The sequence below is a fragment of the Melospiza melodia genome, chromosome 6, assembly GCF_035770615.1.
Source record: "Melospiza melodia melodia isolate bMelMel2 chromosome 6, bMelMel2.pri, whole genome shotgun sequence".
NCBI classification, from domain to species: Eukaryota; Metazoa; Chordata; class Aves; order Passeriformes; family Passerellidae; genus Melospiza; species Melospiza melodia.
This window is the reverse complement of record NC_086199.1, coordinates 7201218-7222711: the sequence shown is the minus strand read 5'-3', so window position 1 is coordinate 7222711 and position 21494 is coordinate 7201218. Positions and strand designations below refer to the sequence as shown.

The window sequence follows — 21494 nt, the reverse complement described above, 5'->3', positions numbered from 1 at the left end:
CAGACTTTCCTAGCCCAAGAAAATGAGTAAAACATTCATAGCTAAAAATGTTCTTGCTTCAAAATCCTAATGCTTGAAGCATTTAGTTACTGTAGTGCTTCCCTATAAATTACAGATCAATATTCAGTAAACTGCAGCAGAAAAAAGAACAGGGTTCTGCATAGCAAAAATGCACCTTATGTTTAGTACATTAAATAAACTTGTGAGTTAATTTGTCTAGCACAGCATCATACTTTAACAACAATGCATTTTCTCCTTTAAAAATTACCTCTCTAACAAAGCTGGTATGGCCAATCCACCATCTTCCTCAAACTCATCTGCACAGCTCTCTCCATTGTGGTGCTTCACATCTGGCTCCAAAACTGCATCTGTAGCAGGTCTTGAGGTCTGAGGAAAAATAAAAAGGGTGACAGTGACCTCCACAATACCCTGTGCAATACACAGCAAAGCCTAACAATCATCTGTGAGCTCCTGAAGGAAGGGATGGCTTGATGTGTCCCAGAGATGACACATCAAGCCATCAGAGAAGCCATTCATGAATTCAAGATGTGTTTGAACTCAATCACGAGCCCAAATAAGAAATTTTGGAATATTTGCAGCCAGCTCATTCATTCTTTTCACAGATACAGACAAATGCCTCCAACTCTTCACTAGGACTCTCTCTGTCCTCTGAAAATTGTTCATGTTACTGGGACACTATGGGGGATTTTCACTGGAACACAGCTTCCCACATAACCTTTCCACCTGAAAATGACTTTTTTGCAAAATATAATTCCAGGCTGGAGGCTCACATCTTCTCAGGGTGCCCAGCACTGCTGCTTGCATGTTAATTTTTATTATTTACTTAGTCTACATTCACAACCACAGTGGGGTCTGGATTTCTGACCAGAGGCCCAAGGTCTTATCACAATAAAAACAGTAAGAGAAATAAACACCTTTTCCTCCTGGCAATGACCTCCCTTTGACAGAGCACTGTTTTCCATCAGTAAGTCTGGACTTCTTACCTCCTCTACCATAAGGCTGTCAATTTCTTGAGAAGAACCAGACTCTTCTCCATTCTCAGAAGCCAAAATGGAGTTCCTACAAGAACAAAATATTAAATACAAAGGGAAAAAAATATCCTAGCTCAAGGTTTAAAACAGTGCAGCTGTGTTGAAGGATAATCAATCATTGTACTTGCCAGTTTATGAAACTTAATACTTTAAGTGTTTAAATGCACAACTGGCCACAATAATGTACTACCAAAACACATTAGAGTATCCCAAAATTTATGTGTAAAAATGATTTCTATAAAGCTACAACACCCCATGGCTCAGCCACCCACCCTTTCTGAGGGGGCTGTCCTTTTCCAACACGAGCCAGCAGTGCTGTGTAAGTGTCTGCCACCATTTGCTGAACCTTTTCTAGCCTTTTCTCACAGTCTGCAGTGAGTGTCTGCAGCCCTGGGACAGCTTCTTCTGAGAGTCTTGCCAATGTTTTAAGGTCTTCCAAAGACTTGTTAAGTTCCTTCATGCTGCCTTCATGTGAAAAAAAGGCCTAAACAAAGAAAAAACAATATAATAAGCCCATGCTAAAACACCAGGATAAGAAATTATTCTCATATATTTTTTTATACTTCCATTATCTTGGTTGAGTGCTCTTAAAAGTCTAAGTTGTCAAACCAACACACACTTATCTTTTCTTGGTTCTTTCTAAAATAGAGCCCGAGAGTAAATTAGGATTTCTGGCAACATGTTCCCAACTATATTCACACGACTACACTGACTCTCGCTTGATTTAGAAATTCATTATATTCTACAATTTTTAATTTTGGTCCCAAGTCTTCTTCACCCCGACATCAGATAGAAGTGTCCTACAGACTACATAAAAAGTAGAATATTTTTTAAATATTCCTTGTCAATTATTATACTTTCTAAAGTGAATTCAAGATACACTAAAAATGTGGGGGAAAAAATGGAAAAAGGATACCACCTACTCAACAAGGGGTTAATTTTAAAAGTTTGCAAGAACACTAATATCTGCAGTCAAAAAAGGTAAAGAAATAATTTTGGTGGCCTCTTTGCTCTGTGTTTACATAACACAGAGCACAAGGGCCCTGCTCCACAGATAACGAACCCAAAAAAAGAGGAAGAAGGACAGCAAAGCATCCACAAATAGAGACAGAAAAGGAATGTGTCAGGTACCTCATGCTCCTTCATGAGCCCTTTGGTTTTATCCATACTTAGGAGTTTCTTTTCTTTGCCTAACTGCTTATTGATTTTTTTTAAAGTTGCATTAAATTTCTTTTTTTCCCTTTCTATGATGAGCTGGACATAGGATAGAATTTCCTGACGAACTGCCTGCAAAATACAAAGCATTGTTCCCATGAGATGGTGAGACAATGTTACACAGCAAATAAAAACACCAGAACACACTGTGACAAGAAAAAATTGATTTTCAAAGATGCCAGGCCTAATGAGACCAGACAGTGGATTCTCATTCCTGCATTATCTCACCTCCCATCTCCTACGCACATCATCTTCCACCAACAGCTTCTCATGGTCAGATGAAATATTTTTCAGCAGTTCAGCTGCTTTCAAAAATTTGTCAAGAACTTTATTGTCCAGAGCATTAAAAGCTTCCTAAAAAAAATAAACAAAAACCAAAACAAAACCCAGACATCATAATGAAAACCAAACAGAAGTGAACATAACTTATTTAACCAAGAAAATGACAATGTATACATCACACATATGGGGTGTGTAGTTCTGCTGTGGGTGGGTACAAGGGCATTCTCCATCCCTGTTTATCTGCAAAAGCTTGCAGAATCAGTGGATGCTTTATGGAGAAAAGCAGGTGCTGTTCTTGTGCTTTCCTCAGGTGCTTTCAGGGGAAAATTTGGTACCAAAGACAAAAGATGAAGGTTGCTGATCTCTGCCTCTTCCTTAGGGAATACCTGAGGCCATGTACCATGGATGTGGGCAGAGAAAAGGTGAAAGGGATCCTCCAGGATGGCCTGGAATGAGCTCTCTGCCCCTCCTGCCACATGATCACCCAGGCCTCTCTGCCAGACCAGGCAACAGATTTTGGGCACTTCCATGTCCAACATCCCTTTAAGAGATCCACATTTTGAGACAGGATATTTGATTTACCAACTACCCTCTGGGGAAAAGAGGAGATTTAGTATTTATAATAACCTGCACAAGAATTCAGGCATGTCATTCTTGATGGGAAGCTTAATTATTGATCAGGTAAAAAAAAAAAAAAAAAAAAGGCTGTAGTTCTGAAAATTATGAGTTCTGATGGAGTAATTTTGGACAGGGCACTGAATAAACTGCCAAACAGATTTATGTTTCTTCATTCAAGTTGTCTGCCAAGTTAATAAAGTGCTAAATCAGAAAACTGAGCAAAGCATTAATCGCTACCAAAAAAAAAAAAAGTCAGTACTTTTCTTACTTCGGACTTTTAGAGACCACATAGCCCTCAGAACTACTTAGATTCAGCTGGTTCAGAACACAGACCCACCTCATATCTTGAAATACATTCTTCAGGACTTAATTTTTGACTGACAAGTTGCACAGCCTTTGAAATGGAGGCCTCAAGTTCTTTCTGTGATTCTTCAAAATTGAGCAAAGCCTCCTTCTCTGAGGGTTTCTTCTCAGATTTGGACAAGATCTTGTTCAGGTCACCCATGACAGCCTTGGAAGAAAGAGACTTTTCAGAACACACCTGAGAGTAAGTAATTAGACAGAGTTATTGCTTCATAACATCACTCAAGTTTTTCAAGTTGAGATACTGATCCTGGAAATGTTCTAGATTTTGCCCTGACAAGAGTCTGGGAGACTGAGTACAGAATCTCTTCTATTTCACATGACTGACAAAGAGTTTTCCATACTCTGCAATGGTAAAATCAGAGATATCTGTGTGTGTATAAACAAGTACCTCTACTTTGCCTCTGGCTTCTTTAATTCGTGCCTCCAGCCCAGTGGTGTGAGAATGCTGCTGCAAGACCTGACTTGAAACATTCTGCCTCAGGGATTGCAGTATCTCTTCTGCTGCCACAACTTGGTCTTGGCACGAGGATCCTCTTGCAGCCAAACTCTGGTTTGAACAAAAAGCATTAGAAATCTTTACAAGTGTTTATTTGTATTTTTGTTTAAACAAACAGAGTGAAAAAGCCAGCTTTGATCATGGATGATTGATACTTGGTAAAGGAAAGCCTCACATTCCAGTGATGGTCAGTGTACTGCACTGCAAAATCTTTGTGTGGAGAGAAAGAAATCTGCTGCCATCCACAGGGGATTCTGTTTGCTGAAGCAATTTCTTTCTGTCAGTGCAACACCTCCTGTGTCTTTGCCACAGAGCCAATCAGATGTGTTTTCAAAACATGCTCTCTCATCCAAGCAGCTTCCCAAATGAAACCACACATTTGGATATGCAGCATCTGATCATGAAGTCATCCAAAGTGAGCACACAGCAAGGCTCAGATTTCCTTGTAGTATTCAGCACTGCAAGGCAGGAAAGCAGCTGGGTGCCCTGCATGCAGGAGTAGTGTGCCATATTTGAATATTTATCATGAAAAGTCCTTATTAGAGCTGTTTCTACCTATGAATATTCAACACATTTGTCCTGTCTGAAGTTGTCAATTAGCATTCTCCTAATCATAATCAGAGCTTTATTCTGGATCTTGACCTATTGTACTGCAGGTAACAAGTGACCTGGTCTCTCCTGCCCCCAGACATGGAGGTACAATGCTAGCCACATGTTTGGAGGCTGCATTTCAGGATGTCCTTTGTTATTTCACTTTTTTTTTTTTTTTTACAAACTAGAGTCACACTGCAAAATGAGGCTTATTTTATAAATATATTCCTGTGATTACAAAAAGATAAATAGATCCTTTTCGTCTCTCACACTTCCCAATCTGTCAGGTGAATGTTGCAGTAAAAAGTGTCAGGACTTTTGATTCTTCCTGCAGAAAAGCTGAATTTTTATTGCATAGTTCATATTTTCATGGGAATATCAGAAGGCACTGTGATCAATCTAATTGGTTAACAATACACTGATACTCAGTTTATTGGTTGGTAAATGGCTAGGGTGCATGTTTATTAAACTTCTCTATTTCTGGCTAGTTTACATATTTTCTTCATGGATTCTCATGGGACAGACTCTTTGTTTTTGTAGGTGTGAACAGTTCTCTTACCAGAATAGATTGTTGTGTTAACTGATTGTCATTTTCATTGTTTTTTCACACGGGAACTTACAAGCTAGTTGCTAGCTTACCTAGAGTAGTAGGGCTTAAACTACAGTTTTACAAGGCTTTTCTTTTCTAAGGCATTACCTGTATGCAACAGCTAAGCTCTCTGCAAGAAGGCACAAATCATGAAAAAACGAACACTGATTCTGGTGCACAGTTGCCATATATAGATTAAGTGAAATACAGAGTATTTCTGCTTATTTACAGCAGTTACACAAAGGAGTTGGTGGTCACCTTCACTCCATCAGTTTATAGAGGCCCTGTTGCAGAAGTAGCAAAGACAACATAAGACAGTGCTTCAACTTCTTCACTGCAAAGCTTGGCATCTTTATTCTATCTCACCTTCACTGGCAGGTGAAGAAAATAAATCAGACTTTGTATTGAAGCTGCTGAGTTATATACACAGATTTTCATCTGCCATCTGCTGGGAGCTGGGGGTAATCCCAGGGAAACAATACTGACTAGTGGAATTTATTGTTAGAAGTTAATTTGTGCTCCTTGAGGATATTTCTAACAACTAGCTATAAGATGAGATTCCCAAATAACCCGACGTGCTGCTGAAAATACTTCAAGCATTCAAATTTTTGAGGGTAAGCCTTGAATACAGCCAAGGTGTCCCAAACCTCCTCCCTGCATTGGAGAGTAGATGATAACAGCCCTGTGTGACCAGGGGAACTACTCAAATTGGCAACCTGCAGAGCTCTGGTCTGCTCCAAGTGCTCTGCTGGACAGGAGTAATTAATATCACTCAAGAACAAGCTGCTGATCAGTGGCACCAACAGCATTTCATTGGCACCTGTTGGTCAGCTGGACACACTGAGGGTGGAAGATTCACTCACAGCTCATCTGGGAGTGATCCTGGGAAATAACAACAAGGCACAACCACTGTCTTGACTTTTTACAAGTATTACAGCACAAAATCCACATTAAGTTCTGCTTCACTGATGATGCCTCATTTTACCCCAGCCACAAATCCGTACTGCAAGATGAGAGAATCTGAGGAACAAGTATTTTAAGCAGCATTTTCACCTGCAAATGTTCCTCCAGCTCAGGTTCCACAGGCTCCTCGTGACTGATCTTGCTAAGGAGATGTCCCATCTCTGCTGCCCAGCTGTTCACCCTTCCAAGCAGCTCTTCAATTTTCTGCAGGCTCCCTGGAAGCTCCGTGGTCTCTTCAGCAGCATTTGTGCTCTCCTCTCCAAGCTGTCAACAAAGAGCAAGGTGAGATGTTCACTCCCATCATCTCCCCACTGCCCTCCTCCAACACAGTCACCACTTGGGTCACTTCCCAGCTTTAGCACTCAACAGGGACCAAAGGAGAAATAAATGCCAAACATATTGATAAATAAACCAAGTGAGGCTCAGTTCCTCAGCCCTGAGGGCAGGTGGGACAGCACAATCTGTCCCCTTGTCCCCTCCCCCACAAGCAGCCACACTACTATGGAGAAAACTCCTGTGCTGCAGCATCTCCCAGCCCACAGCAGGGAATTGTCCAAGAACAGCAGCTGGTGTTGGCCAAATCAAGGTCAGGAAGTGTGCTGACATTAATGGTACTGGCAGTCACAGGCCAGAGCTCCAGCATTTGGTCTTGCATTTTATATTAAAAAATAAATATAATATATTTGATAGCCATAATGTCCACAGCAATGCCACAAAAATAACTCAGGAAGCCCTTAAAACCTTAGACAGGCTTCTTGCACCTCACTTATCTGATTCCTCAATATATTTCCTTGAAGCATCTCTTATTAAGGGTTTTTCTAGCAAACTCTGGATTTCCCTCACCCTTTGATTGCTTCCTTTGATTTTATTGCATTCTCACTAAGCTCATCTCCTACAAAAATGTAGCAGTAATTTTTTGCCACCGTTTACTGTCACAGCAGTAGCTTTAATAAATGTCAATGAAAGGCTCAACTCAGAAAATTAAGAGTTCTAATATTCCCAGGCAGAGTGAAAATGTCATTTTTGTGAAAGCACTCTAGGGACTGTAATATGTATAAAATTAGGCAGGTTTATAGGGATTTACAGCAGCCTAAAAACCTGTCAAGTGAGCTGGTGAAAAGTTGCACAACCTTAGAAATATCTATGCAGCAATAATTACTTTCTACCAGCTAAGACAGAGTCTGTAAAATTTAACACAGGTAAATTGATTATTTCCACCCCGAGCACTGAATTAAGAGCTTCATTCTGCAATAAGATTTCCTTTTCTAAGTGGTTTTGAGATTTCAATTTAAAAATTGAACATTTTCCATCCTGCTATAATGAGAATTTTACTGAGCCACAAAGATTTAGAATGGGATGCTGCTGTGTACTCTGTTTCTCAAGCTTTAAAACTGGCAACCTTGAGCTGACTGAAAGATTGATCAATCTCTGATTACCAAACTGGTAAATCTAGGAAAGATGACTTAGAAGGCTGCATGGCAAAGAGTAATAGTGACTTGTAACTCACAAAGTGTGTCCTCTTGATGAACTTTGCCCATCTCCTGTTCAGTTTCTTCAGCTCTTTGGCAATATTTGATCCAACTTGCTCTTTGCTGACTTCAATGAGATGGTTTCCAGCTTCATTTAAGGAACCATGAATTGAATTCCTCTTTGCCAATACCTCAGCAGGGATCTAGACAGAGGCATTGAAATAATTTTAAGCAGAACCCTGTCAAACATTTATTTCCAAAATGAAAAGCAGAAAAGCAACAACAGCAGCCACTGTGAGATTTAATGTTTTTCTTCCAGAAGGCTTTGAAGTATCTCTGTCAAACAAAGAGAAATCCAACCATGTACCTCTTTTGGATCCTCATTTCTGTTTTCTTCCAGCCATGTCTTTAGTAAATGGATGTTTTCTGTGTAATTACTCCAGGAGGACAGGACTTTCTGTAGGGTGGTGTTTACATTGGAAATATATTCTTTACATGTAGAAATCTTTGACTCCACTGTCTTCAAAAGTTTGCTGATTTCTTGAGGATCTCCAGCTAGGAAGTGGAATAGGCATTATTGTTACACATTTGGGAACAGAGAGGTTAATTAAACAGAAACACTGCTTATATGGAACAGTAGATGGAATTAAAACTGGGAGCAGCACTTTACTTCAAAATAGTTACTGTGTATAGATTAAATGAAATAAAGAGTATATTCAAAATAGAGATCTTCAGACCAACTTATGTGCATAAGCTTACCCAAGTCAGGATGTTTTATGTTTTTCAAGTCTTCACAGATGTGAGTAGCAGTGTCTAGTTGTGTTTCAAGTTTCTTTTCTTCAATGAAATTCTGCTCAAAGTGAAAAGTAATTGATATGGGTAACACTGAATGACACAAAACTGAGTAAGAAATACAGCTTGGGACACTTTTTTTTTGCAATATGAGCCTACAACCTACAGTTTAAATGTAAACTGAGCAAAGCCCACCCAGCAACTCAGCTGCACCCTTTAGTCTGAAACAAACTTGTTCTTTTACTTTGCTTGTTCAGAGAGTAAAGTAAATAGAACTATGAATACCTGAATGCCACTGCCTGAGCCACAGCCCTGCATGAGTCAGGACTGCTTGCTCCAAAAAGTTACAGCCCCAGGGCAATACTGAGAAATGGCATCTAGAATAAGTCAGGCAGAACTCAGTCACATAAGCCAAAATGTGATGAAAGCAAAAGGTGGGCTTCCCTGCATGCACAGAAATATTGAGGTGCCTCATTTCTGATAGATAAAACAAACTGGGGATGGAGAGGGTGAAAGAGGAAGAAATGGGAGCAGAGGAAGACACCTGTGTGTGCACAGGGAGTGAGGGTTGATCCTCAGCCCCTCTCTGAGCTGATCTCACTTCAGCACTTTCCATTCCTACGAATGTCCTACCCAACAGGGTACAAAACAACCTCCCTTGTGACTGTGACAAGCCCTAAACTCTAAACAAGCCCTAAACTCCCTGGCAAAGCTCTGCATTCTATCAGCTTGAGCAAGACCATGAGCCACAACTGTAGAAACAACATGATAATAAGTATTTATGAAACCAACTGAACCAACAAACTCAGCACAGATTAACTCTGCACGATCATCTCACCACAGGGTGACACTGCTCAGGAAACTGCTACTTTATACAACCTATTGTTGCCTCCTTCCACAGTACTGAGGCTGGTGAAATTCCCACTAATTTAACTGTGGATTTGCCAGTCTGAAAAGATAGAATTCACAAGGAATCTCATTAACTTGAGAAGGGAAAAAACTGGAGGCATTAGCATCTTCACCTCTGCCTCTACTCTTGATGCAGTATCCCTTGTCAGTATTTGGGGTTGGGCATCCCCTCCTAAAAGCCTACATCAGTTTCATAACTTGAGTCCAGAAATTGAGCTGGGCATAAAGTGTAATAGAACAAGACAATTCATATTCACCACAAAGCATGAGGAGGTAAAGAAACTGGGAAAAGGAAGAGGCAGCAGTGTGAATAATGGCTGGTTTTGAAGAAAGCAACTACTGAACTGCCCCAGAGAGGGTTCTGTGGATTGAAGCTAGGGAAGGGCTGCTACAAATGGCTCTATAAATAATAGAGAAAGAAAGAAATCTTCACAATAAAGAATAAAAATGGGCAGAGAGAAAATTACAGTCATGGCTTGCGTTACTTCTCCAAACTGAAGAAAGAAATCTCATTCATAGCAAAATGGAAGATTTTGGGGGCAAGAAAAGCTTCTAGGGAGGTCTACCCGCCCTTCTTTGAATAAATCTGAGATTTCACCAGTCTACCATGCTTCTACCAACTATAATATCTTCAGATGACATAAGACTAAATCAAAGAGAGCTGGGAATTACCATCAGGGTGTGATTCATATAACCTGAAACTTACATTCCAATTTTCCAGCAGTGATTCCACAGACTCTTTTGCCCCATATTTCACGTCCCAGATATTTAGCTTTAACTTCACCTCATTGGCAATGGCTGAGCACAGTCCATAGTGGTATTCAAGAAAAGTGCTGGGGTTTGTAGAATGAATGTTGCCAAATCTGCAAACAGAAAATAGTTCCAAGAGTTATTCAAAACCATTCGATACAAAAGGTATTAATGTATCAGGATTTTATCCTAAAAAATCAAAATTACATTTATGTAAACATTTTTCTTTAAAGACAGGAATTAAGTTCTAAGATAGCAATAGTTCATTTATTTTTTTTAAAGCAGCAACAATTGAGCAGTCAATGTTGTCTGCTCAATGTATGAAAAACCTTAAGTGCCCAAAAAAGGGACATCTGCCACTGTATGTTCAAGCACCTCAGGTTATGGATACAGATTCACTGGTCATTTTTTTAAATATCCTCCAAAAGATATTTGGGGTAGTAAAAGCTATAGATTACAGTGATTTTTAATTGGTGGAAATAAAAGTTTAGAGAATCCTGCCACCAGGGAAATTTTTACATTGAAAATATTCAAGTTTCCTGTCCCTAGTGGTTGTTTCATATCCCCACTAGCAAAGGGCATCTGAAAAGGTCCTGTTAATGAGCTCTACTCTGTACACACAATTAAACATTCATTGGACCAATGAGAGATCCCTGCTCCACTTGACAGTCAGCCTATGTTTAGGTCAAAAATGCTTTTTTTTGCAAGGCATGGATAAATTATGTGCTTTGTTCACAACAGCAGAGCCAGTCAATAGCAGAGCTGGAATACAACATGAAGTAGAGGGAATTTGAGCATCACAACCTTCTTTTCATTTCCTCTAATTTTTCAGGCAAGACTAGTGGCATATTCTTCTCATCTTCATTCTTAAATGACTGAAGGGTGTCCAAGTGAGAATCAAAACAATCCATCAAGCCCTGGGGAGAACAAGACACAGTAAGCCATTAATTTTGATCTAGAGTATTTCATCTGGGAATCTCCAGCTCACCTGCTGGTAGGGAAGGAGTATTAGGAACTAGTCAGCACAAGACAATCTCCCAGTGTCTTTACTCATTAAAGTGCAATAAAAGTATTTACCTAATCACCTTTTAAAGTGCACCTTTTAGTGCAATACTACCTGATTTCTCTTATCATTGTGCATCTACTTAAATATAAGGACCACAGACCTTACACTACCCTGCTATCAGTTTTTTCTGCATTTTCACTATCATCTTTAGGAGAAACTAAACATCATTCTAACAGCTTCAGGGTATTAAAGTGCTCTTTGCTATCCCTTAGCAAAGGCTGACAGCAAAACCTGTTGAATAAATTTATTATGTCACCTGCTCCATAGTTCATTTGACTGCTCAATAAATCTCTGTCTAACACCAGGCAGACAGGGTATCAAATTAACCATTCAATGGCCAGTGTCTCGTGACTGGGGAATATTTTACAGGCATGTGTCTCAGCACCAAATTCCCTACCTGAAAATAAAAAATAACATGTGTTGCACAAAGATAAGCCTATTTCTCAGTGGCATACAAAAAAAAACCAGCTACAATTTCATTTCTATGTTATAAAATCTGCCACAAAGCATGTTAATGGAAATGGCTAAATCCTGAAACAGCCTTCAACCACAAAAATAGTTCATAGATTTTCAACACTGGATTTTGAAATCTTAACACTGAAGCACAGACAATTATGAGCACTGGTGGATGATTTCCTAGATCTTAAAATTTGCATTATAAGGTACCATCTTGCCAGTATGATCCCTACACACAACATACTAAAAGGGGAAAAAATTTCAGTAGGATGTCTTCCCATCAAGAAAAGAGGATTTGGCAGGAATTAAGCATTAATGTGTTTCTTCTTCTGAAGAAATGACATTATTTCATCTATATGTTTAATGGGAAAAAATAAATGCCTTAAGAAATGACATCAGTCTCTGTCTTACTCTTAAAAATGCTTTAAGTACCTAAGTTGCACAACAAAAATCTTTGAACAAATGGCTAAAGACTGACAACGCTGTTACCAGTTAAAAAGCCATCTCTCCTATCAGGAACTGACTAGAAACAGTACAACAGAGTGGTGTTATTAAGCCACTTGCAAGAACTCCACTGCCCATTCTTTCAAATTCACTTTAAGGACAATGTCACAAAACCAGCAAATTTCTTTATAAAAACCCAAAATACGGCATTATGATCACCAGCCAGGCATCAACACATATACTCTTTCAGAACTTTCAAATTCAAAAGGATGCTTAAACTATTATCTATACAAATATTTGAAGATCAGAATAAATAACTTGCATGGTACAAAGGTATCAAAATATCCTTGCCTTGAATGGAACTACAGAGTGATTCAGCAAATATTTAACTTTAAACACACAAACTTCTTGAACTATTTAACTTTTAAACACACAAACTTCTTGAACTCCCTGGAATGCAACCTGAAGCTCAAGTGCTTTTCTGAATAGGTATGCATTAAGTACAGATTTAAAGATAAATATGCAATTATCCTGTGATATTACTTAACAAACAAACAAGTTGCAGGAACCACATAAAAAAGAATAGCATAATTTACTCATTGAGGCAGTACTCAAATTTAATCTCCCCCCAGTGAAGTCTGAAACCTGCCTTATAGACCCATGCAGTTATTTAATTAAACTCATAATTCTTCAAAGGTAGTATGTTCAGAAGAGCTTTTCATCTTCAGAAGACAAACATATGCACACCACTTCCCAAAATGTCAAACAGCAATTCCATAACAAGTGCTTTGCCAGGTCAAACTGAAGCAGAATTTCCTTTGTGATCAGCATACCTTAAATATTACAATTATTTCTCTGAAGACAGACATTGCTTTGAAAGGGTCCTGTAAATCAGGCAAATGTTCTGCCTGCAGACGTTCCACCTCCTGGAGCCAAGCCTCAATGCTATCCAGAGGGGAGGGCAACATCTGGTCCAGCTTTGCTTTCCACTCGTTAATCTTTAAAAGGAAAACAAGTGGATTAAATCTCTCACTATTATTTTCTTCCCCATCACCAAGATGCTGATATAAGCTGCATAAGCTGGTGCTCAAGACATCCCAGGAACCCACTCCCTCAGGCCTGTCAATAAAAAAAAAGGGTTTCCAATGAAGTCAGCTAAAATCAGCCCTGTTTACCTCAAACCCAGGTTTGCTCCCAGCCCATAACCTCTGCAACAACAGAGAATTTGGCATTCCTCTCCTTTGCTGGTGACCACCCCAAGGCCCAGAAACAGGAAAATTTATAGTGAACTAGCTGCAAAAATAGTGGGGGAAAGAGAGATGAACAGCTGGGGCTGACAGGGGAACATCTCTTCCACAAACAGCAATTCCCAGCATGGCCCTACACACCCCAATCTGAGCCAACACACCAACCTCACTGCAAAGCACTGACCAACCAGGCCCCACTAGATCAGTGTCTGTGCTCTGAGTCATGACTGTGTTCCAAAATAACCTTTTGAGTATAAATAGGCCAAAAGCGTTGATCAGAAGAATGCTCCAAGATAACCAGATGCATTTCCAGCGATGTTTTGATCTTGAGGCTCAGGAGGCAGAAGGGTAACACACAAAAAGTCACCTTCTGCCTCCTCTTGGGCACTGAATGCCACTCAAGACTGTCTGGACTTCAGGTTCAGGGCCAAACCTCTTTTATAATCCCAAATAAAGCATCATCCCCCCGTTTTTCCCAGTGTGAGCTCCCGAGGTAGACTTAGGCTTCTTCATCCATCCCACACGCTCATGCTGGTAATGGGGTGAGTGAGAGAGAAATGTCTCTGACCTGAGAGATCACTTTATCCCACTGTTCCCTCATCTGCTGCTGGCCTTCACTCAGCTCAGCTTCACCCCTTTTTGATGACAACACAGGCAGAAAGGGGATTTTCTCTTGGTTAAATGTTTCCATAAATGACATCATTTCCTAGAGATAAAATAGAAGAGCAATTCACAGAAGACGTCGGATGGAGGCTCACAGAGCCAAGTCCTGCCTTTGAACACACTGCTAGGAGCTCCATTAACTTCAAAGGGTGTGATGCATGCAAAGGCAAGACAGCAAGAGGCATTCTTGTCTCCAGGCAATATTTGGGTCTGAAATTATAGGTGCCATTCCCTAAGTCTCTATTTAACATAATGTTAGTGCAGTGAGAACACAGTTCTCCCCTCCCAGCAAGAGAAAGGGAAAATTCCTCCTCTCACAGTTCCCCATGGGCCACTTTATTACAAACTCTGGCTACAATATAAGCCAAAGGAAATTTTGCTGCAGCACAACCTAGAGCCAGCAATTCAACTACTCCTCTACAACATTTGCTGGGTAAAACCTACTGTAGTAATTAGCACAGAAATAGCAAAGGTTACTCTGTGAAGGGCCTACGTGCTTGAATCTTGTCCAAGTCTTCAACTACGTCAATTAATGAAGACACTACTTTACTCTTTCCAAAACCTTTGCTCAAAAACGAAATAACATATCTCTTTTTCATAACAGAGAGAATTTTAGCCTACCTTTCCTTCAATCATATGAGGGATTTACCAATTACATTGTCAGATTTCCAAGTTTTCTTTAAAAGTTGATTTAACACTTCAGGCAATGAAGATGAAAAATATTAAAAACATTCACAGAAACAGATTCTTTTCACAGAACATGAAATGCAACTTACTTTGTACTTCTGGTAGTATGTTTCATTCTCTGTTTCCACCAGCAGTTTTGCTAACTTCTCCTCCTGTGCAGCCAACCAGCCCATGGCCTCTCTTACTTTCTCCTGGTAATTAGAGCAGAAAATTTCATTTTTCCATTTTGCAAGCATTGTTTTTAATTTACATTGTGCCATAAAACAACACTCATTGGGCATATGATACAGTCCATTCAAATCTGTTGAAAAACAAATAATAACTCCTGGGGACCCTGATGAGTTTTGAGTCAGGCACTATTACATTGCAGGGACAAAGTTTTAAACCTGGCACCTGAATATACGAAGACATCAAAAAAAGACCTGACTGCAGTTCTACTGAAAGGAGATTATCAGCATGTGAAAAACCAATTAAACTCTCATAAAAAAAATATAGAGAATACAAAATGTGGGTTCCTGGTCAGTGTTATCTGTCAGAGGCAACTTCTGTCCACTTTACATTTCAGCCACTAAATTTAAAGCTGGTTGTTCTGTGCATCTGCAAATCTGCTTTTCCTCCAATGTTTACACAGACTTCAGAGCACACATGAAGACAACTCTGCAATAGTTAAATGAAAACAAAACAATCTGCACAGCAGTTCCACCTGTAGGACCAAACAAAAATCTGCAACATGGAGTTTTTTCTACCACACAGGAGCATCAGAAGGCTCAAACCAATTCAGTTTGAACTAGCAGAATCAGAGGATCTATATGTGCTACTGACTCAGATATAAACTGGGCAAAGAAAGCACATTCATTTGAAAATGCCTCAGTGATAACCCACACAACATACCTGCATGTCTTCCTCAGACTCAGGCAAATTCTTGGAGTATTGCAGAAACTGAGCCACGTAAGTCATGATTGATTTTTCATCTGGATTCACAGTGTCAACATCTATGAGAGCCAATACAACATTTACATAATTATGCAGCCTTCTAGGCCTGATCACATAATTACACACTATGCTGCAGTTATTAAAACACATTACCATAAACATGTTTATTTTGCAACAGCTCACTTAACATGCCATTGACAGAAATTAATATGAGCATTTTTTTCCTTGGGAATATTTTAATAGAACATGATTAAGTAATGAAAAAGTTTCTCCCATGAACAGGAAAGTTTCATATCATTTCTTCTGCATATTGCTCCTGCAATTGTTGCCAATTCAAAAATCTTACAGTCCCTAAGTACAGCTGATGTTATAAAATAAAGACCCTCAGGTTTGAGTATTACAGCAAACATCAGTGTTCCACTTCAAACTTAAGCACAGTCTTATAGATCACATTAATCTCACTCCTAATAACAAAGATTTTTAAAAAGCTGATCATTTACCTTCAGGCTCCAGAAGCCGTGGGATATTCAGCTCCAGTTCTGCAATTCTGAAAGCCTCTTTCAGGTTTTCTTTATTGCTTCTGGCTTTTGCCTTCTCCAGATCAACCAGACCTGGCCTCAAGGTTTGGATGATGGCTAAAAAAGCCAGTCCACTTCGCCAGCTGGACTTGAAATCAGTGACACTGACAGAGCTGTGCCTGTCCCAGCAATGAGTGGAAACAAAATGTTAGGATATCTGAAGAAACAGGATTTAAGTACCAATTTAGAAATATAATATAAATTCAGTAAAATGGAATATGAACCAAATCCAAAAGCATCTCAGCACTGAACTTCTGCACAAGGCAGACAACAACACAGCCAGTACTAGCAACCCCAACAATTACTTCTTTTTACAAGATGACTATTTCTTTTTGTCTTCTACCTGCATTCTGAAAATAAAGCCTTGCTGATCCAAATCCTCTCTAAACATCACCTTTGTGCTCAACATCTATGCATTCTATGGGGTGGAAAAGCAACAAGAAAAGCACTGCAGAACATGTATTTGTCTGTAAGGACACCAAGAACTGGCATTTTAGAAAATCCAAATCTTAAAAGCATTGTTATTAGTGCAGGAAAAAGTATTTATTTTTCTCTTAATTAGCTTAGTGTCCTTGAATCATCTTTTATTAATGTTCACAGCCTGAACAGTGCTGTGAGGTGCCCAGCCATGCAGGCCACAATGAATTCTGGGACAGCTTTCCAAAAACAGCCTGTATATTATGAGTATGTTACAGCATGGAAAAGATGTGGGGTTTCAGGCAATCAGATTCAGTCACAGAACAACGGGCCAAATCTTACAAGATTTGTTTCTTTACCAAAACCTACAGGATTCACTGGTAACAAAATATTTCAACATAATGCCAGTTCAGAAATGAGACTGCAAACCAGACAGCAATATTGCTGAAAAACAGGCAAAAGGAAGAAGAAGATTACACGGATAAAGAGCTGGTTTTGATGTGCCAATTAATCTTCTGATAAAAGACAGCTAGAAGGCAAACCTCAGTGCCATTCTACTGGCAGAAAGTGTCTGATGTACTGATGAAAGCCTTTATCTCCCACTAATAACATGGAATATTAGTAGGATTTTATTAGCAAATAAAACAACCCAAAGAGCTGAGGAGAAAGAGCTGACATTACTGTAAAGCACATTTGGAAGATCCTGGAGTGAAGCAGCAGCCCTTGAAGAAAATGTAAATATCTGTATCTGCTCTAGACTGTGTGCTGTGAACACTCCCCCTGAAAGCAGCAGTGCTATCTGTACATCAAGAACAGGGAAACATCTTGTTAGAATTAGGGACTAGGACCACCAGGATTAGCATAGAAATCCTACATTTTCCATTAAAAAAAATTTAAAAATCCATGAGACTGTGTGAATCAGAGCCAACCATGAGGATTAAAACAAGTAAAGCATGGAAACATTTCACTAGACTTACCACACAGGAGCCCTTAAAAAGGAAAAGCCAAACAACTCAGATTACACTGTTGTGTTTAATTAGTAAGATGAGCTTCACTTTACTATATTTAAAGGGCTCATGACAAAACATTTGGGGCCTGACAGATGCTCAAAGTACTGGTAACCATTTTCTGCTAAGCTGTCACTAAGTAATCTTAAAAAACAGAGAGAAATATCACCACACTTAGAGGAAAGGAGTAATACAAAGTGTAGCATGTTAATTATAAGTTTTGGTTGGAACTTACAGTGAACACTGTTCTTTTGCCCACAACAAAAGAGCCTTTGTAGCAGACATCTTCCACCGTTCCTTAATTTTAGCACTTTTTTTAGCTGATCTGTTTGCCTTTGGAGAGGAGTCAGCAGCACCTGGACCATCAGGTGAAGGCTGATTGTAGGTACAGGCAAGTGTCCTGGCCAGTTCTTCAATCTGTCAGAGAAGATGGGACACTCAATGAGGCTTCAGTGAGAGACTCCCAAGGCATCAATGGCAGAACACCAGAGAATTAGACAGGACTCAGCCACAGATGTAACAGTAGCTTCCCTGACCCCCAAACTCAAACCAGGCTTTTTAATCTGCACAATCTGAACCATTTCATGCTGAATTCCCATCTTTAGCCAATTTTTTTGGCAGGATATATTCACCCAAAGACTTGTGTGTTATGCTGTGGGTACCAGCAATGACACCAAGGGACCTTCTCAGTCAATTTCTACCCTAACCACTGACAGCAGCCCATGGCATTGTGGTTTCTGCTGTCAGGAGTGACAAATATCAGGCATAGTCAGAGTTTGCCTGCTCATTCAGAGTGCAGGAAAACCTACCTGACAGACCTCAGAGATCTCTATTTGGTTAGAGAAGCCTGGTTTTGGTTAAAAGGTAATTGCACAGGCCATGAGCAGCAAAAGACTCTTTGGCATCAAAGTATCTCTACCACAAAAAAATATGGGCTAAATATTGCTGGAAAACTTTGTTTCTTAGTGCTCTCCTGAGCCCCAGTCACTAGTCAGTGCACCTACTGGTGCACAATTCTCCCTAGAAGCCAGCTTGGCTCCAGCACCCTCTGCAGCCCTACATTAAATCAAGGCCCTGGACTTTCACACCACCCCATAACCTCATGCCATGCAAGGTGCACACTCTTATTGAATAAGAAACATGACTTTGACAGCCTTTGTGTTATTTCATGCACTATTACTGAAAAAAAATATACAAGAATTGTAGATTATGAGCAAAGTCAGCACTGAGGAGTGAGGCTGTCTCTGAGAGCTGGATGAGCCATTACACACTATCTGCTCTTTTTGGAGCTTAATTATTACAGACCTTAGACAAACAAAGTTTAGCCCATTTTTTAACTGGTTATTTAAAAAAAAAAAATCTCAGTATCTTTCCTTCCTACCATGTGCAGCTAGGTACTGTTCATCACTGCCCTGCTCTGGTGCATCTCCTCCTTGAGATGCCACTTCCACATGTCAGAAAATAATCTTTTGTTCAGTACTAATTCATCTTATTTAGCAATCATGTAAGTCAACACATTTTTGTGCTTTTCCACTCTACTAAAACTCTCTTACATCGCTGAAATACTTACATGAAAATGAAATATAATGGTCCAGATTAGGCCAAGCACAATGGAAGGTTTTCCTTCAATAATGTCAGCTACATGAATATTTATGAGCTTCAGCTAAGGAGGGGAAAAAAGGGATCATTGTTAACAAAGAAAATGTTCCACTAGCTAAACTGGCTTTAGTTGAGAATTTTGAAGTTAATACTCACTGATCTGCTCTTTAAAAATGTCAAAGCATTTTCTATATTACTTCTACACTGGAAGGTATTAAATCCTTTTTCCCGTGGCTGCAAAGCAAAAAAAAAAAAAAAAACCAACAAGTTATATCTTCAACTGCAAAAATTAATTTTATTCTATATTTTGAAAAGGGAAGTCCAGCAAAAATTCATAAATTACTTTGAATCAACTTACTTCAGCATGTTTCAGAGTCAATGGTATAAAAATAAGTTACTTGAAACTAACTCTATGACCCCAGAGGGATGATTCATATGGTTGCACTTAAGCATATCCAGAAATCTTTGCTGGACTTGACAAAGGATTGAGGTAATATTTTTATTACTCTGTCTTACCAGATGTTGACCTGAAAGCACTTCCAAAAGATCCAGAAGCAAATGTCCCTGCTGTATGTCTGTATACAGGTCTGAGACAACATAAGGAGGGATATGCTGCAAGATAAATTTCAATCTTCTGTCATTTTGAATTCAACACACTACAGAACATCACAGATTACTCTGCTGTTAAATAATGTTTAGCATCCTTTATTTTTTTCATTAAGCTGCAATAAAAATCTTGCATCTAAACAGTCACATCCTGTTTAAAAGGGTAATTTTAGACCTCACTTTCAAGCACTCACATTTTTCAAGGAGGTCTGGTGCAAAAGAAAAAAAAATGAGAAAAGAAAAGCTAAATGAGGCAGTTATTAATATTTTGAGATCTTACTCAATATTAAGTACAAATTTGAGTATACAGCTGCATAACTAAACCTCTTTTCACCCACACAACACCAACTTATCAAGAGCTCAGCAGTTTCTGCTCAAGGAGGGACCAAAACAAAATTATATTTTGTTTCTACCTGAGCAAGCCAGAGTCCCAGCACATGCTGCAGGAGCTGTTTCCTGAGAGCTTAAAGAGCACTTCCACTACTATGTGGTTTGTCTTAATACTTACCAGTCACTCAGGTCATCTCATTAAACTCATGTTCTTGGATTGCATAATAGAATAACACTTACCTAATCCCAGTAAAACCAACTGTAAACTCAGAAACTCATAAAACCCTCAGACATGTGCCTCAATCCACCACAAGTTTTACCACATGAGTAAGGAGAGTGACATCCACATACAAACCACCTCATACAAATGTCCTTGGATGTGCCCCAATACAGTGCTGCTGCACTTACTAAACAAATGCTTCTCAGGGCTACTTCTCCCATCCGGTGCCTAAAAAAACTCGCAGCAATTTTGTTAGTTCCTAAAAAATTTAATCTCTAACCAGCATATCTGAATGGCTTGGCTAAAGAACCCCCATTTACCTTTGCCAATATTGAATTTATCCAACTAGTGAAGGTTTTCTTCTGTGTAAACTCTCGCTGGACTGGAAAATACAAACAAAAGAGAAACTAAAGTTAATGGAAAAAATGATCAGGTTTTATTCCTCTTTCCCAAAAAGACACACAGTATCCACCTCAAACCCAAGGTCTGTTCTTCCAGATATTAAGTTACTATTTAATATCAGTTTTTCTCAACTCTTGTTTCATAGCTGGTATTTTCTTGCTTGCTGAGTAGGTACTGCAAAGACCTCTACAACCATCAAGCATAACCTACAGGATGCAGAGAATAACTAATGAAGGTTTTCTCAGAAGACCAGCAAATACAAATAGCGATGTGAAAGCAGAATTCTACAGAGAAATATGTGTGCAATAGCTCTGTCCATTCCTAGATGTTCCTTCAAGGACTCAGGGCCATCATCAGTACAAGATAGATCCTGGAATTTGGGAGAAGCCATACATAAGTTGGATGCAGACTGGAGTTAGGTGATAAATGCACATCTGTAGGTGAAGCCTAACCATGAGATATCTTTGCTAACAAAGGGCTGGAGAGAGTTAGGAGGCTGTCATGCAGAAATACAGCCTCTACCTGCATCCCTTCCACTGCTGGGCCTTCTCTGGGGTGTACAGATCCAGCTGATGCCTCAGGTTTAGCTTTTCTATTTTTCAGACGCCGTGCTGCTTTAGTGTGCAGGTCGGAGCTTTATATTAAGGGATGGTGAGCTCTCTGCACAGAGTAGGGAGACAAAACAATTCCTTCTCTAGCTGGGGACCAAGGACAAATGATCCAAATCTCAGGCCCAAGAGCACAAAC

The 21494-nt window shown here is 39.5% G+C and overlaps 1 protein-coding gene across 5 annotated transcripts in view; it reads right to left on the bottom strand.

Annotated features, from left to right (window-relative positions):
- Positions 1-21494, bottom strand: part of SYNE2 (spectrin repeat containing nuclear envelope protein 2) — a 177352-nt gene that overhangs the window by 128688 nt on the left and 27170 nt on the right. For all 5 annotated transcript variants that reach the window (XM_063159774.1, XM_063159769.1, XM_063159771.1 and 2 more), the window contains exons 3-25: positions 20666-20727; positions 19706-19801; positions 19346-19423; positions 19161-19253; positions 17826-18007; positions 16089-16285; positions 15547-15647; positions 14745-14846; positions 13874-14011; positions 12892-13056; positions 10897-11009; positions 10049-10205; positions 8401-8491; positions 8009-8196; positions 7680-7844; positions 6263-6436; positions 3922-4080; positions 3505-3678; positions 2496-2621; positions 2184-2339; positions 1325-1536; positions 1005-1080; positions 269-387 (exon numbers count right to left, since the gene is read on the bottom strand). In XM_063159774.1, coding sequence (XP_063015844.1) covers positions 269-387; positions 1005-1080; positions 1325-1536; positions 2184-2339; positions 2496-2621; positions 3505-3678; positions 3922-4080; positions 6263-6436; positions 7680-7844; positions 8009-8196; positions 8401-8491; positions 10049-10205; positions 10897-11009; positions 12892-13056; positions 13874-14011; positions 14745-14846; positions 15547-15647; positions 16089-16285; positions 17826-18007; positions 19161-19253; positions 19346-19423; positions 19706-19801; positions 20666-20727 — 3124 coding nt within the window. The remainder of the gene's footprint in view (positions 1-268; positions 388-1004; positions 1081-1324; positions 1537-2183; positions 2340-2495; positions 2622-3504; positions 3679-3921; positions 4081-6262; positions 6437-7679; positions 7845-8008; positions 8197-8400; positions 8492-10048; positions 10206-10896; positions 11010-12891; positions 13057-13873; positions 14012-14744; positions 14847-15546; positions 15648-16088; positions 16286-17825; positions 18008-19160; positions 19254-19345; positions 19424-19705; positions 19802-20665; positions 20728-21494) is intronic.